The sequence below is a fragment of the Gracilinanus agilis genome, chromosome 4, assembly GCF_016433145.1.
Source record: "Gracilinanus agilis isolate LMUSP501 chromosome 4, AgileGrace, whole genome shotgun sequence".
Classification (NCBI taxonomy): Eukaryota; Metazoa; Chordata; class Mammalia; order Didelphimorphia; family Didelphidae; genus Gracilinanus; species Gracilinanus agilis.
In genome coordinates this window covers 247,240,780-247,259,326 of record NC_058133.1, presented here as the reverse complement: position 1 = coordinate 247,259,326, position 18,547 = coordinate 247,240,780, and the positions used below count along the sequence as shown (strand labels likewise).

General features: G+C 38.7%; 1 protein-coding gene across 1 annotated transcript in view; it reads right to left on the bottom strand.

Moving 5' to 3' along the window:
• Positions 1-17,848, bottom strand: part of NTN1 (netrin 1) — a 402,384-nt gene extending 384,536 nt beyond the window's left edge. Inside the window, exon 1 of the mRNA XM_044672111.1 lies at positions 16,831-17,848. Within this exon, the coding sequence (XP_044528046.1) occupies positions 16,831-17,848 (1,018 nt within the window). The remainder of the gene's footprint in view (positions 1-16,830) is intronic.
• Positions 17,849-18,547: the final 699 nt, after the last annotated feature.

The following is an 18,547-nucleotide window of genomic DNA, read 5'->3' as shown; positions in this document are numbered from 1 at the left end:
AAAACAGTCATTGTCTTTAGCACAAAAGCCTAAGTGAATCAGCTCCAGGTAAGTTTGGGAAAGTTCCATATCATTCCTGTTCATTAATGAGAGAGTAGGTCAGAGCATACTTATACTCAAAGGTCCAGGATTTCTTGAATGATTGGCTGCAGGTTATACATGATGGTCTCATTCATCAATAATGGTCCAACAATCTACATAATAAGAAATCAGGAATCTTTTTTGACCCATGACCATAAATTATTCCTGTTCATTCTCAGATTGGGAGAATAGTTTCTCACTATATACCTTCCATACCTATAGCTGCTTTGAGGGAGTTTAGAGCCAAATACAGATACTCTGGGAAAGATGGGTATGGGATTGAATAGTCTTCCATGATTTCTGGGAGATCAAATTCCTAAGAAAATCTAATCTGTTCCAAAGTAGGCAGAGCAGAGCCAAGCCAAGAGACAGGAGATCCTAGATTCAAAGTGGTCCTGGGCAAGTCACTTAACCTCCACTGCCAATCCCTTACCATTCTTCTACCTTAGAACCAATATACAGTATTGAGTCTAAGACAGAAGGTAAAGGTTAAAAAAAAGAAGAAAGAAAAGAAATGTGCCTGGAATTAAAAAACAAGAGGTGTTTTAAATGAGAGAGGGAATTAGTGAACTTTTTTTACCTTTAAAATCATCTAGTTGTAATGTAAACAAAAAAAAAATTAGAGATGAGGCTGTAGTTGCAATAAATAACTAGATTAGATGTGTTGAACAAAAAATGTGCAATACACTCTCAAGATAAGTTATGGTATATTCAGAAGTTTGCTGGATCTGGCTTGTACAGTGAGCCAACTTAAATTTTCATTGTGGCAAATACTATGAAGCAAGGTTTGATTTAAGACTGAAGAAAGTGATCAAAAAATGTTAATAATACAGATTAAACTTAAAATTGTGTAATGTTTTTTACACATTTTCCCCACTGAGAGCCAGTTTGTTAAACATCACAAGAACAACCATGCATACTTTGTAATGATCACTATATAGATTTAAAATACCCACTTCATAATAGCCAAGGCTAAGGAGATTAGAAATTTTAAGAAAGCTAACACATAGAATATTATGACTTCTAAATTCTAAACCAGATCATTGTGATTCCAGGTAGCTTTACTAATCTGAAAAACATTCTGGATTTTTACGTTCTATTTTGGACATTGTAAGGCTGGAGACTCAAATGTGTTTGAACTCTAGGTCTCCATTCAATGCATTGCTTTCTGAATCCACCTTCGAGGCAATTCCCCAATCTAAGATGCCACCACTAAACACATCTGGAATAGTTCTCACCCTGCTGTTTTGCTTCATCCACTATATCCAAGTAAAAGACTGAGAGTCATATTTATAATGAACTAACTAGATTTACATATCTTGATACTGACTAAAGGCATCCCAAACAGCATGAAAAAGGACAAAATGAGATCTTGAAATTAATGACTAAAGAATTATATTTCAGATTGGTTTATCCAGGGAACCCAAAAGGAGTAATGTGTAAGAACACTAAAGCCCCTATTTCCTCTTTAGTAAATATTAAGAAATGAATTAAGAAGTCATAATTTCTCAGGGTCTTTTTCTAAAATCCTTGGTCCCATTTAAATAGAAAACCTCCTGAGTACTTAATGTCCTTGTTTCAAGCCTTTTTTTTTTTTTTTTTTAACATTCTTTCCAAAGACCTAACCCATTTCTAAAGGGAAAACTAAGTAAAAGGTCAGGAAGGAATTTGTTCTCCTGAAAGAATTAAGGTGGTGACCAGACAAGGCAAAACCTAGCCCTTGAACAATCTACTTTAAAAAAAAAAAAAAAAACCCCTTACCTTCCATCTTAAAATCAATATTGTATTGGTTCTAAGGCAGAAGAGTAGTAAGGGGTAGGCAATGGGGGTTAAGTCACTTGCTCAGGGTCACACAGCTAGGACATATCTGAGATCAGATTGGAACCTAGGATCTCTTGTCTCTAGGCCTGGCTCTCAAGCCACTTAGCCACCCAGCTGCCCCCAATTAATAAACTTGAAGAGAATTAGAGAAATGATTTTCCATTGCATACCAGCATTTTAAATTATTTTTTGTTATGTTTGATAAATTAGACACATTTACCCTAAAACTGAATCCTTGCCTAATCTTGTAATTTTTTTCAGAAAATTATAAAATTTACAAAGACTGGCTGGGAAGAGAGAATTGTAATTAATTTCACAGGGGTTATGTTACCATTTGAATCTCTCTCCAAGTAGCAATGCTTACAAATATAATTACAAATACACATATATACTAATGTCTCTGATAATCTTAAAAATAGAGATGATTAAAGCTATTCTTCCACAGTTTGAAAGCATCTGAGGAATACCTAACCATAGAGGTAGGGTATGCCTATTGGCTCACTGCTCAGAAGACATAGAAAACTCCTATAATCAAGATTACCTTTAAGATAATTGGTTGTTTAGAATAGTGGAGAGGGGAAGGGTCAGACCATTCTATGGTCTATACAATCTTGCTATGAGGTGATCACTTTCTTTCACTCATCCCCACCCCTATACTATATTCTGAGAAGAAAGACTAGTATTTAACAGGTAGAACCTACATATTCAGGAGAAGGTAGAAATGGGATATGGAATTGAGGATCTCATTAATCTCACTTTTGCCTCAACCAAGCAAAGGAAGTTTGGAGAGGAAAAAAAAAAACAGCATAAAGTAGAAAAATTACTTAACTCCAATTGAAGAAATGCAATAAAGTAAACAGGGAACTATGTGTGCTCAGGAAAACAGAAGGTAGGAGCTTAAGAGAGAGAGTAGAACATAATTTGAGTGAAGATGAGGAGAAAAGAAGTTGGGATCAGAGGATTCCAGCTATACACTTTTAGTGTTGTTTTCATTCCCTTTTTTATATGTCGTATATTTCCTTATGAGAAAGGAAATATAATAGTACAAGGGGAAGGAGAGAAATAAATCTAACAATTATAAGTATGAATGTGAATGAATGAATTCACCAAAAAAAAAAAAAAAGACAGCAGAAGAGATGAGAAAATAAAATCTATAAAACATATGTGCCTTACAAGAAAAACATTTAAATTTGAAATTTAGGATGGGGAAAAATAAAGAGTGACAATCATGAAAGACTTGTCAGAAAAAAAAAAGATATGGTTAAACAGATAAAATGGAAACTATATTGTACAGAGAAAACCTAACTGAATTACAGGAAGAACACAACAAAAACCTCTGGAGACTTCAACATACTCATTTTAGACCTAGAAAAGTCTAGAAAAACAACCCAGTCACAGAAACAAAAACTGAGTAAGCCATAAATGGACTCCCAAAGGGAAAAAAAAATCCAGACCCAGAATGTATTACAAATTAATTTTATCAAACATTCAAAGAACAATTAACTCATATAACATAAGTTACTTGAAAAAAAAAAAACAGAAAACGTTCTACCAATACTGTTTAATAAGACAAAATGACCTGAAAATCAAACTCAGGAGAGATAAATCAGAGAAAGAAATTTCAACACTAATATCATTAATGAACATAGGGGTAAGCAATTTCAATAATAAAATTTTAGCAAAGACAATATATCACTATAGTAAAAATATTGTTCACCATGATCAAACTAATTGTATCCCAGGGATTGGTAAGGAGTACAGCTAGATGGTGCAATGAATAAAGTGTCAGGCCTGATGACTGGAAAAGTTAAAATCTGAACTCAGACATTTAAAAGCTACATAGCCCTGGACAAAAATCCTTAACCATCTTTGCTTCATTTTCATCTATAGAGCTGGAGAAAGAAATGGCAAACCACTCCAGTTAAACTTCAAATAGGGTCATGAAGAGGCAAACACAACTGAAAAATGACTGAACAATAATGTCCTATATAAAATGAAGGGCTAGCACCATTTGAAGTAGAAATTCTAACAGTCTTTCCAACAATATCAGGAATAAAACAAAGATGCTCATTATTATTTATATTATTTTATATCATTTTTGTAAAACTAAATATGGCAATAAGACAAAAAAAAAGAAATTGAAGAGCTCTTAGATAAAGAGAAGGCAAAAGTATCCATTTTTGTAGGTATATCAGTTCATTTGGAAGATGCTAATGATTCAATAGAGAAAATTATTCTAAAAATTAGTAATATTAATAAAATCTAAACAATTAATAACTTTAGCAAAATATGAAGATACAAAATAAAAACAAAAATGTCAGCCTTTCTGTATGTTACTAACAATTCTCATTTTTTTCCCTTGAAGCATAATACTCAATTTTTCTGGGTAAATTATTCTTGGTTATAAGCCCATATCCTTTGCCTTCTGAAATATTGTAGCCCATGTTCTTTCTCCTCTTTATAGTGGTGACTACTAAATAAATAGTATATGATCCTGTCTGTGGCTATTCAGTACTTGAATTCTTTCTTTCTGACTGCTTATGGTATTTTTTCCCCTTAGACTTGTGAGTTCTGGATTTTGACAATGATGTTCCTGGACATTTTAATTCTGGGGTTTCTTTTACGAGGTTAATAGAATATTCCTTCTATTTCTACTTTGCCCTCTGGTTCTAGCAGATCCAGGCAGTTTGTTTGTTTGTTTGCTTTTTTCTTCCTTCCTTCCTTCCTTCCTTTCTTCCTTCCTTAAACCCTTTCCTTCTGTCTTGGAGTCAATACTGTGTATTGGTTCCAAGGCTGAAGAGTGGTAAGGGCTAGGCAATGAGGGTTAAGTCACTTGCCCAGGGTCACACAGCTAAGAAGTGTCTAAGGCCACATTTGAACCTAGGACTTCCCATCTGGTTCTTAATCCATTGCACCACCCAGCTACCCCCCAGGCAGTTTTTTCTTTCTTTTTGTTTTGTTTTTCTTCCCTTTTTTCTCAATTTTTTTTTATTTTTCAGAAAAATTTGCCATGGTTACATGATTCATCTTCTTACTTTCCCCTTCACCCCCCAGCTCACCCCCACCCCATAGCCGATGCGCATTTCCATTGGTTTTAATATGTGTCATCTATCAAGACCTATTTCCATATTATTGATAGTTGCATTGGTGTGGTCATTTCAGGTATACATCCCCAATCAGGTCCGCATCAACCCAAGTGTTCAAGCAGTTGTTTTTCTTCTGTGTTTCCTCTCCTGTAGTTCTTCCTCTGAATGTGGATATCATTCTTTTCCATAAGTCCCTCAGAACTGTCCTGGGTCATTGCATTGCTGCTAGTACAGAAGTCCATTACATTCTATTTTACCACAGTGTATCTTCTCTGTGTACAATGTTCTTCTGGCTCTGCTCCTTTCACTCTGCATCAGTTCCTGGAGGTCATTCCAGTTCACATGGAATTCCTCCATTTATTATTCCTTTGAGCACAATAGTATTCCATCACCAGCATATACCACAATTTGTTCAGCCATTCCCCAATTGAAGGGCATACCTTCATTTTCCAGTTTTTTACTACCACAAAAAGCGTGGCTATAAATATTTTTGTACAAGTCTTTTTATCTATGTTCTCTTTGGGGTACAAACCCAGCAATGGTACGGCTGGATCAAAGGGGAGGGCATTCTTTTAGCGCTCTTTGAGCATAATTCCAAATTGCCATCCAGAATGGTTGGATCGGTTCACAACTCCACCAGCAATGCATTAATGTCCCAATTTTGCCAGGCAGTTTTTTCTTAAGATTTCTTGAAACATGATGTGTAGGCTTGATTTTTGGTCATGGTTTTCAGATAGTCTAACGATTTTTAAATTTTTTCTTCTCCATCTAACTTTATGGACCAGTTATTTTTTTCCCAGTAGATATCTTACATTTTCTCCTATTTTATGATGTCTTTTGATGAAGGAAATGGCTTCCATTTTGTACATTCATATTTTCAGAGAGTTTACTGCTTGGCCAACGTTCCTCTTTTGCTAAGCTATTAATTCACTTTCTGATTCTTTCTTCCATAGCCTTCATTTCTTTTCCCATTTTTTCAAGTATTATCATTTTATTTATAAAAATATTTAAACTATTTTTTTAACCTTTTGCTGTACCTCATCCAGGAATACTCATTGAACTTGTGCCCCCAAACCATGTTTTTCTCTGAGGCAATGCAGATATTTTAGAAACATTCTCTTCTATATTTGGGTCTTGATTACCCCTTCCATTATAATAGGTCTTTATGGGGTGATTCTTTTTTTTTTTTTTTTTTTTTGCCATTTGTCCAGTCTACAACTTGAATTTTATATTATTGGATTTTATATTAATTCTGGGCTCTGCTACACTTCTTGAGGGAAGGTCTGGCTGATCCTTTTGTTACTTTCTTATGATACTGAATGTTCTGCTATTCCAGGATCTCAGGGAAGGATGAAGACATAAACTTTCAGTGTTCCCAAAGTGGTCTGTTCTAGGGCAGTGTCTTATTGCTACCCTCTTGGTCTGAGCTCTGTAAATTCTTGACCTGGGTTTGGACCTCTTACAAGAGTAGACCACTGCTGGATTCAGCCCCTACTAGCTAAATGAAAAGTTCTTTCAATTTAGAGCGATAAAAGTGCAAGATTCTTTCAGTCTGGAACTCCTACCCTAGATATTCCTCTCTTGGCTAAGCTAGATGATAGAAATGAAATCCTGTTCTGTGCCTAGGGTTTGAGCCAAACCACGATTGCTTGATTCTGAGAATGTTCCTTTATTGATGTACCACCCAGGGATTACTATCTGAGAATCCCTCTCACCACTCCCTCAGTACGCAGGTTCCCTTCTCAGTCCACTTTAGATCTATGATGTGGAACTGGGTAGTTAATACCAAAGCTGCTAGGTGACACTTGTTCCCATAGAGGTGCCCCGTATAGCTGCTGGATCCTCCTCTTGCCCTAGGCACTAATCTCAGGAAGCATGCTCCTGGACCTTTTCTGTAGTCTCCTGCAGACATCTCTATCTGTTTCTTTGTACTGAGTTAGGCTGAACAACTTACTTTGACTTTTTTCTAGATTTCCCTATCAGGATTTGATCTGATTCATTTTCTAGATCTATTTGAAGGAGTTCTATACATGGGAGCTCAGCTCAATTGCTATCTGCTACTCCATCATCGTGGCTCTGCCTACCAGGCGATTTTCAGAGTCAATAATCACATGAAAAATGTACTACAAATCACTAATAAAATGCAAATTAAAACATTTCTATGATTTTACCCCAAACTCAACTCTGTTGATGGAGTTGTGAATTAGTCTTGCCATCCTGGGAAACAATTTGGAGTAAAAAGATCTAGTAATACTACTTAGAACATTTATTAAGGACTTAATATATGCTAAATGCTGGGAATATAAAAACAGACTACTAGGCATTTTTTAGTACAAGCAAAACAAAGATAGAAGAAAAAGTCAATATATGCAAAAAAGTAGAGGAGAACTCATTGTAATATTGTTGTTTTTACTTCCTTCTTAAAGAGGGCTAATGACATCATGGGGTGATGTCTTTCTACAGCTTAGAGAGGCACAGATGCCTCTAAGAGATAGGTGGACACCAAAGGTTAATGAGCAGCTCTGAAAAGGGCTCAGCAAGCCCTCACACCAGAGGTGCTAATCCTCCCTGGACAGCCTACACATCCCGACTCACTAAAATAGTTGGTAATTGGAAAGAAACTATACTTACTTCCAATCTAAATACTTGCCAGCCCCAAAATGTAAAGGAAAATAACTTTGAAAGGATTCAGAACTCTAATTAATTCCAAGACCAAATATGATTCAGAAGACAAGTAACAAAATACACCTCCTACCTCTAGACTGAGAGGTGATAGACTAAAGGTGGAGAATGAGACATGATCACTGTTGATTTGTTTGCCCTGACTATATTCATTTGTTACTAAGGAAGCCTTCTCCAGGGAGGAGGCAGTCAAGTTAGTAAGTAGGAAAGTTCTAAAAAAAGAAAATATAAAAAAAACTTTTTTTAAAGCACAGAATAAAAATGTAATGAAACGGATTAGAATAGAAAAATTGTATTACCTCACTGAATCACAGAATTTTTAGATGTATGTGTATATATAATATATATTTGTGCATGTACACACACACACACACACATATATATGCATGTATATACATACACATAAAATAGCCTTTACCTTCTATCTTCGTATCAATTTTGAGCAGAATAGCAAGGGTTAGTTAGGCAATTGGGGTTAAGTGACTTGTCCAGGGTCACACAACTGGGAAGTATCTGAGGCCTGATTTGAACGCAAGTCCACCTGACTCCAGGCTACTCTATTGTGCTACCTAACTACTCAGGATGTTTTATTCTTTTTTTTTTTTTTTAAACCCTTAACTTCCGTCTTGTCTTAGAATCAATACTATGTATTGATTCCAAGGCAGAAGAGTAGTAAGGGCTAGGCAATGGGGACACAGTGGGAAATGTCTGAGGCCAGATTTGAATCTAGGACCTCCCATCTCTAGGCCTGGCTCTCAATCCACTGAACTACCCAGCTGTTTTATTCTTAACAGAAGTTCACAGTTACTTTTACAACCCTCCTGTTCTTGTTATATATTGAAATGTTTGTATTTGTACATATTTGGTAAATTCACGATGATAAAACAAAATTAGGGAATGACTAAGTGGATTATGAAAAATGTAAGACATAACTCCATCATGAAGGGGGTGGTAATTAAGCTGGGCTCTGAATTAAACTGGGCATTCTAAGAGGCAGAGAAAAGGCATGGAGATAGAAAATGGAGATATATATGAAGAACAAGTGGTCCAGTTTGGCTTTTAATTAAAGGACCATGGAGAAAGCAGCTGAACCCAAAGAACTATTTATATTATAACTGTGAATAAGTAAAAGAAAACAACTGTGGAAGATTTTATAATTTAGACACAGTCAAATATTTTTACTTATTATAGTTTATTTTTAATTTTTAATATTTTTACTTACTATACTTCATTTGTTATAAGAAAAGCTTCTATGGAAGGAATAAGGATAGACAGAATCATTGAGAAGTGATAAGGATATTTTTAAAAGATCACCAATATGACATTTTTCAAAAGAAAAATAGTGATTTCACCTCTCCGATGCTCAGTTTCTTCATCTTGGAAAATGAAATCCATTCAGGGCTCAAATCACACGGAAGCCTGGGGAACTTCAGGAAGTCTACAGGGTTAGGGAATACTTGAAATATTACAAAGTAGCTCCAACAGAAGCAAAGACCTAAAAAGAGATCTCAGAGACCCTCTTGTTCAAACTTCTCATTCTGCAAATGAGGAAAATGAACCTCACATTAGTGAGGTGATTTGCCCAAGGTCAAAGAGTAAGTGAAAGTATTGGGTCTCAAAACCAGGTCTTCTGATGCTCGAACCAGAGCTCCTTCCACTATGGAAAAATAAGCTACTCCTATTTTTACTGGTACTCCTAATAGTAATAAAATTAATATTAAATGATAATTATTTCCAACTTTTTTTAACCAGACCTGTGATTTCATTAGTGCAAGGATTTCCTCTACCTGTGTATATCAGCATCTTCGCTGAAGCTTACAAGTCCTTCAGAATTGCCTGACAGAATTTAAATGACTTTGTCCAATGGCACACAGCCAGAACTTGAGCCCAGTCAAATCTCCCAGACTTTCTATGTCATGCTAACTAATCCCATATACTCTCATATTTTTAATATTTAATATTGTATTTTAAGATTTTAAAAGTGAAATGCATATTATCATATTCTTATGAACAACCCGTGAGGTAGGTTCTTATAGGCACTTATCTGTTTTACAGATAAGGAAAGTAAGGACCACAGAGTTAAGTGGCTTACTTATGGTCACAGTGGGTCTGAATCCAAGTTTTCCTGCCTCCCATGTCCAGCTCTCAATCCACTACGCTAGAGACCTGGTATGATTCTCCCCTCCCCCCCCCCACCCCGCACTGGTGGAATCTTCCCTTGCATTTCAAGATAAGGTTCATTAAACACCCTTGAGAGAAATGTCCATTTTAAGTGAAAGGGTACTGCCCAATGTCTAGAACTGAAAGGAGTTGTAAAATCACAAGACCTGAAATTTCTGAGTTCATCTATAGAGTGAGGGCACTGGGCAAGCAGGACTCAACCTGGGTTAGGGACTCACTTGTTAAACAAGGCATTTATCCTTTCTCAGTAAAGTGGGTATAACCACACAGTTCACCTGGGTAAAGACTTTACTAGGAATTGGGAAAGACAAGGGTGAAATATCACCAAAAGCAAAGGACTAGTGGCTAGGAAGATTTCCATGGGGCCTGGCACTGACTGAACAACGTGTAAATTACATGCTAAACAGATGCAAATTAGAGTCTATTATTTTGGAGTCCACAGTTTGGACACTTTTTGTATTAAGACTACAGAACTGTTACAGAGGTCCGGTGGGCCTCCTATTCAATGCAACTAAAATACTGGGCTCCTAGAGGTTATATGGCACTACACAAGTCCAACCCTCTGACAACAAATATCTTTCCAATAAAATATCTTGGTATGACTGAGATTTCTCAGTTTCAGGCCATTTATTTTAAGTTATATCCAAAAGAGCAGCATGTATTTCAGTCTCCCAGGGTTTTCTATACCAAGAATTGACCCGAACAGTAAAGCACTCACAAGATGTCTGTGTTTATGGCTCGTGTTCTAGACGTGTCACAAGGGTAATTGACTGGACTAACAGATGATCAATAGATTTTCCATGATAGGTAAAATTGACAACTTTTCTCCCTTCACATTATAACTAGTTTTTGCTACTCCCAGTGCTATATGTTCTCTGTACTTTTCAAACTCTTCTCTTTATACCTTGCTGGTTAGCTCTATACCAAATACATGGTCACTCCATCTCTGAACTTTGGGCTCTCATCCCTGTTTTCTAATAATCCAACAGCATAATATTCTGCAGAGGACTGAACAGGGAGGTAGGAGTCCTTGGTCTAATCCACGCTTTGCCACATATCTGATGTGTCACCCTGGGTGAGTCACAGTTCTTGACTTCAGATTTTGGCTGTTTCTTCTATAAATGGGTCTAGGTAAAACTACATTCATAAAAACTCTACGAGAATATGTCTTCTTCTCTAATATTCCATAATCTTAAACCTTTTGCCTTTGTGAAAGGCCTAAAATGAACCTCTACCAACTCAAATATCTTGCAAAAGGCTGGCCTATTTTAAGAATATTCAACAATTAATAGTTGTCTTTTAGACTTAGAACTCTCAAATAACACAATGGAAGATTATGCAGAAACTCAAGATATGATTATTGCTAAAGAAAGAGAAGGAAAAAGAGCTGCTTGCAAGGTATTTGTACTTGTGTATCACCAGCTAAGACTTTTATAATTGAGGTCCCTAGAGAGCAATTTATTACAGTGAAGCCATTGTGTACAACAGACACTGTAGAAGCCATCAAGATAACAGGGATAACAACCCAATGGACTTTTGAAGTGTAAACATAAAAGTTTACAACGTTGGTTTAATCTCAAGACAAAAAATTTGCTTAATGAAAAGCACAACTCACCCCAAGGAAGGAATATCGATACCAGCTGTGAGCTGCAAGGAGGGGATTCCTACCAGGGAACATCTGAATTTCAAAATGTTGCTTTCCAATATTTACTCTGGACATGAATTCTCAAATACTTTTCTGAGGATCTCATTTTTCTACAGGAGAAGGTCAGAAAGAAGTCTGGGCAGGGCGAACAGAGAGCTTAGCAGATCCTGGAAAAGCAGAGTCTAGCCCCAGTAGGGTTACCCTGACAAACTTTTCACTTATTGGGTAAAGTCGGAAGCAGTCTCATTTGGTCTTTTGGCAGCCTGGTGCATTGTTTGGGCTAATGTTTCCATGTTATTTGGGTAGTGCTGGGAGGTTCCTGCCCACCAGGTGCTAATGAGAACGCCAGCAGAGGTGCTTGCTCCAGCTGCTCTGGCTTACAGAGATAAATGACCTACCCACACTGTTTACACATTTAAACAGCACTTACTAGCTTCACACCAGGGACTCAGAAATGCCATTTCCCACCAAACCGCTCTCTTTAACTACATCACACTTCTTAACTCCTTCCTAGCCTCCTTTAATTTGCTCATTTATTTTGGCTTTCCTGGAAGCCCTGAGATGCTTGAGGGCAGAGTCAAGCAACCATATCTCTAGGCCAAAAGGGAAAAACAGCTGGGGCTTTCTGATTTGTAGCTCTGTTTCATCTCCTTTGAAGGAAAGAAATTGTATAGAACTAAATAGGAATAAAATCAATAAAGCTAATAAAGCTCTTATCCATATACAATAACTCTGAGTAAGCAGTGTGGGCAGGTCCCTCAAGTCCCTCACTTTCATTTCTAACCTCAGGACTCTCTTTTGCTTAGACTGACACCTAAGAAAAAGTTTAAAACCTAATATACAATATCTTATCTATCTGATATGTTATCAGTTATAGAACCAGCTCCAATCTTGATAGAGCCATCAGGTTCTCCTTACTCTTTCCTACAAAGAAGAACCTTAAGAAAGAGCATCACACTAGGCTCCAGCCTATCGCCTAAATTATTCAACCTCTCTGACCCTTAGTTTTTCCCCTTTAAAATATGGGTTTTTTAACCTTTCTATGTCAAGAACTCTTTTGGCAGTCCAATGAAGCCTGAAATACTTTTTAGGATAATTGTTTTAAATGAATAAAACAAAATGCACAGGATTAAAAAAACAAATTAATTTGAAATACATTTATTATTTTTTTTTTAACTTCAGAGATCCCAAGTTGAAAACCCATATTAGAGGATCTCTAAGATCCCTTTCAGCTGATGAGCTATCAGTCAAATTATTAATAGACAAGGATTACCATAAACTATTTTTTTTCTTCTCAATCTTACAGAGATTGCAGCTGATTCATTTTCTCTTTACATTTCAAATGTATCACTCCCAGGAAGATCAACGTGCAGATCTTGGGAACTATTTGGGTAGATTAGTCTTTTGTAGAGGGAATTGATTCATTCTAAACTGTATTGAAACTTCTGCAAGCTTCAAATTGCAGGTATAACCCACTACCATAGGAGTCCAGCACTGGCCTAGCAAGGAGCTCACCTTGCAAAGCCATCTTTTATGTAAGTTTTAAATTACAGTTGGGGTGATGCAAAGCCCTGGAATGAGTGGCAGAACAAGTTTTCATAAGCTTGTCCTGCAACAAACTAGAAAGATCTCATGCTGGCACCCCTATAGTAAAATTAAGCACCATGCTTCATCAGGCACTAAATACTAACACAGGTCCTCCAACATCAGTAGGAACGCTGATTAAAAGTGATGTCAATAATTTATGAAACACAATATGTTCTTCAGATGCTTAGGAGAAGAAAGGGGGGGGGACCCAGAAACCCAGGTGGTGAAAAACTGCTCATGCATTTCCCCTTGGATGTACACCCCCACAATGCATGGATGAATGCAAATGCACACATGTATAAAAGCATGAGAACACACTGATACATATGGGCGGAAGAGAGTATTTAGTTATTCCGCTGAGAGCTGTCAGGACTGTAACATTATATATACATAGTCTTGTCTTTCGCATTGTTTTGAATTATTTCTGGGAAGAAATTCTAAATTGAATTTAAAATAAATCTTGCCTTTCCAAGTGGACACGTTTATACCATAGAGACCTCTACCTTGAAACAATGCAGAAAGAAAGGCAACTTAAAGTATTTTATAACAATATGAAAAATACTGTGGTCCTATTTCAAAAATTTAGAAATCTTGAAAATATGTTAATTTATTTTTGTTCTGATCCACAAAGAGGATGAAAATGTTTAATCTTTTAAAATTGTATTTGATTATTTCATAAGAGAAAGATGAAACTGCAAAGAAGTCATGGTTAATCTGTAGCAAGACAGGTTTCTGGAAATTTGTCCTTGTGGGTTCTAAAATTTTATTTCTTTTTACTTCTTTTGCTCAGGTTGTGAATACCCTGGATAAAGTTATTTCCAAAAGTATAAATTAGTTTCACAAGACAGAAATACAATGAAAATAGAAACCTAGTACCTATAGCACAAAATTTGTATCATAGATTTGGTAGCACTTCTTCAAGAAGTCACCTGTCTCATACTAACTCATTCACATATCTCTACTATAGGTTTTGTTATTTAGGACTTTCTTATTTCTATAAAAAGTTCAACCCTTAATTACAAATTCCTTGAACATTATTGCACTGACTTTATTTTTGTAAGATGATAGAACAATAATCCAGATTCTAGATTATTTTCACTATTAAGAATTTATAATCCCTTCAATGTTGGGTTTTAATTTATAGAACAATAGAAAACTGACTGAAATGAGCTATACATTGCTTTGATATTGTTGCATTAGTAGGAAGACAAAATAACTGTAAAGATTTGAAGTTAATATAGCTATTACAAATTAGAGAGAAAGTCATTACAAATTAGAATAGCTGCAATGGATATATCAAACTGCATCTACCAAAGACAAAACAAAAAGGTTTGATTTTTTTTAAAGGAAGTTAAGCCTTTTGGGGTGTGATGTGGACAAAAATAATCAGTTATTTTGCTTATCCTTTTTTGGTTCATTTGCTGCTAATTTAATTAATTAACTGATTGATCCATTTTGGCAGAATGCTCAACCTAGTCTATGTGTGAAGGAATTGCTTTTGTGATGAGAAAAAAAACCCAAACCTTTGAATTATTGATTTTATTTAAAGTGTAAGTCTCATCGTTCAGATACAGATTATTTCTCCATAGATAGAAAAGTGTGATGAATTATCTGGTAAATCTCATCAGCAGAGGAGAAAGCATTCGAGTCAATACAACTTTACCCCAAAGCCAGGGTAGTTTCTCTAAATTATACATTTTACTTTGTCTGTAGGAGATCTGCCTATTACAAGGCAAAATGATCTTTCACATATATGTACAAAGTAGAACCATGGATTGATCTGTTAACATCGATAAAGAGATTCTAGAAAGCCCATCAATATCCCTCACCACCACAAAAAGAAAGAAGGAAAACAAAATGCACATTTCTGAAGGACTAGAACTCAAGTAATGGCAAATCAAATAAAATTTCAAGACCTAAGATAAAGAATATGGACAAAGAACATCAGATCTTTTCTAATTCTGTCCACCAAAGGAAAAGAGAATGAATACCCAAGACTACCAAAGTGTTTTGTATTTTGTGCTAATCAACAACCGTAAGGACAGCACAATTTCATCAAAACTAGCTATTTCAGCTTTCCAATCTCTTGACCTGAATGTTCCAGGCTTTTTTTTTCCTCAGGAGATTGTTCAAATGACTGTGTCTACAAGTAATAAAGCACAAACTATTCAACAATGACATGACACAATTAATCAAAACCAGACCCCAAACGTGTGTTCATAGGAACTGAAGAATTCTGCAGTGTGTCTGAGAGAATGCAGACATGAGAGACCAGAGAACCAAAATAAGAAAATACAAAAAACTAAAAATCTACAGTTTAATATAATTTTCAATCTTGACTTTAATTTTCATTCACAATTTTAAAAAGACTATATCTACCTAATGTGAGAAAAATAATCCTAAAAATATGCCTTATATACTATGCAAATTTGGAAAATAAGGCATGGATGTCAGCAATGAATAAAGATTGTGTGTACCTGTAACAGTCAATATACCAATGTTAAGTGCCTGATAGAATGTTTGTTTTAGCTTCACTTTTAGCCTCAAAGTTTTCATAGTCATGAACTTTTGCCAGATTTCTCTTCCCACAATTGAAACGTTGTGTTTTACAAGTAAGTGGGAAGTTCAGGCCTTGATTATATCAGACCTATATAACTTCCCAGAATCCTATTTGGTTTGACTGAAGGAGGGAGTTATTTTTAGTTTGTTCAGAATGAAATTTTCAGAAAAAAATTCCTGAACTTTCTCTATTGAACTTTGCCTATGTAGACAGTAATTAGTCTGAAAGGCATCATGCTTCTTCCCTTAATATAAGCATGAAAACAAAATAAATGTTGTTTTTTAAGAGAAAAAGACCAACTAGCAATTAAAAAATGATCTATGCCATGTAAAGTGCCAACCCCGAACTGAAAAATGTTCTTCATACATTTCTCATAGGATTTGCAACATGTCTCTGATTTTACATGTGACAACTGGAATCAAAGGCAAACTTATTGAGGCCTACAACTTCTCACATCCCTCCTACTCCCACCCCAAGTCAGAAAGGGAAATATTCAACTAACTACCCAATTGGAGGTTGGCACTGGAAAATATTGATATGTTCTGGTATTAAACTTTTAGAGTCATATAAAAGTAAAAGTAATAGTTATTTATTAGGGTAAGTGGAGGCTCAGTAAAATCGGAAATTAACGAAAAATTCTGGCCTGACTGATTATTTCTCTCTCCTCCTGACTTTGGTGGGGGCAGGGAGGGGGTTTGAATGGGCTCAAAACTAGGCGGGTACATACACGAGTCGAGTAAGCTTCAGTAATTCCGTTCAATTCTTCTTCTCATGTCCCGAGGGCCCTAGTTTTGGAACCACCCCAGCCTTCAGGCATCTAATTTTGACGTCTTTCTCCTAAACTACAAATTCGACCTCACCTTGCGCTCCAGAGTTCATAAGGTAAAGCGCCCCCGAGTAGGAGCGGGAGCGGATCTCAGGAACCAGAAACCTGGGACCTGAACGAAGACTTCTCGGCTCTAACACCAAGTGCGCAGCTCACTTCACCAGACAGGGTGTCGGGCGCGGCACTGTCCCACCCCCTGCACCAGCTCTCCCGCTCCCAGACTACAGAGGCTCCTCTCAAGTCTTCAGATAGTTTCTGCATCCTAGGCTACACGACGCCCTCCCTCCTATTCACTTCTCTTCTATCCCTAAACAAGGCCAGAGCCCCGAAGCTCCCGACAGCAGCAGGGCGCACGACTCACCCACGCACTCGTTGGCTTCCCGGGCGGTGGCCCGCTGCCAGGGCCGGTCGTAATGAAATGGCTTGCAGCGGTCGCACTCGGGACCCGCCGTGTTGTGCTTGCAGTCGCACACCAAGCTGTCGTCGCGGTCGCGCACACAGCGGGCCGCGTGGCCGTTGCACTTGCAGCGGCCGCCCACCTGCAGGTCAGAAACAGCGTAGAAGTACGAGTCCCGCGCCAACTCCGAGTCATCTTCGTTCTCGTCGCCAAAGGTGTGCAGCCGATTGAAGGCCACGCGGATGTCTGTGGCCGTGACCCAGTCCTGCAAAACTGGAGAGTTATCGAAATCGTGCGCAGAGGGCCGCCCATCCAGCGTGCTGAAGGCTATCAACCCCCCGGACAGCGGACGCATGTCTGTGTGCGAGTCGGTGCATACAGCCTCTTGCTCGTTCTGCTTGGTGATGGGAGCCCTGTGTGGGCGGTTATACATCTTGCGGCACTGGGTAGAGTAGAACTGGAAAGGCACCCAAGTGCGCCCGTAGTCCATGGACTTGTAGATTGCCATGGACTCCGGCCTTGGTGAACAGAACTGAAGGCTCACGTAGGTAACCTCGAACTTCTTGCCCAGGGAGAGAGTGAGTGTCACGTTGTGAGGGAACTGCAAGTAGTTCTCGGACTGCCAGCAGGTCAGGTTGTGCGGGTTGTTGAGGTCAGTGAGGAAAGTGGGCGGGTGCGCTTTTTTGGGGTCAGAAGCGTTGCAGAGGTGGCAAGAGCGCAGCCGCTCCTCTCCGCGCTCAACCACTACGCAGTAGCGGGCCGGGGGTCGGCCGCAGGTGCTGGACACCTTCACATCCTTGCCGAAGGCCGAGTTAACGAAATCGGGGATGCATCGGCGAGGATGCCCGTTTTCGTCAGAGCAGGGGTCCGGCTGCGCTGCTTGGCCCGAGAACATGCTGAGCCCTGGCCCCCCGCGCACCGCTTCCACCAGGCACGCTACGGCCGCCAGAGCTGCCAGCGCCTCCCACACTCTGCGCATCATGCTGCGTCCAGCTTGCCTCAGGCTCCGCCGCCGACCTGTCCGCCCACTCTGTAAATCCCCTGCAGAGAGAGAAGAGAAGGAACTCGCGCTCAGTGAGGCAGCCTGGTGCCGAAGAGCCCTAAGAAAAGAGGCGAAACCAGGCGCCGACCCCAGGGAAAGGGGAACTCGGCGCTCTATAGCTGAGATCCTCCCGCATATTCACCCTCTGGACCAAGGCAGGAGCATTCTCCAAACCGGCTTTCTTGGCCCATTCCAGTTTTGTCAGGCGCTTAAGAAGCTAAGTGGCCCCTTTAACCTCTAAGAAGCAAAGCCCCCCGAAGCTAGTCCAAGCCCCCTCCCCCACCCCAAAGGCTCTTTAGCCTGAAGCGCGCACGCTGACTACTAGGGACATCCCTACTCCGCACCCCGCTATCACGTCCGCGCCTTTGGTCGAAGAACCCGCGCTTGGGACTTTACCTTTGTACAGGGGGCAAAAGAGAAAGAAAAAGTTTGGATGGCTTCGGAATAGGAGCCGCGGCTGTGGCTGCGGTGTGGTTGGAGCCCGCTAGCGGTAGCGTTCTCAGACCGGGTTTGCCGGCTCCATGCCCTGCGCCTCGGCTGCCCTGCCTTTAGCAGTCCCACTCTCCCCGCCGCCTGCTCTGTGAGTGACGCGCCCGCCCGGATACCGCCGCTCCCGCCAGAGGTCAGAGTTATGACACT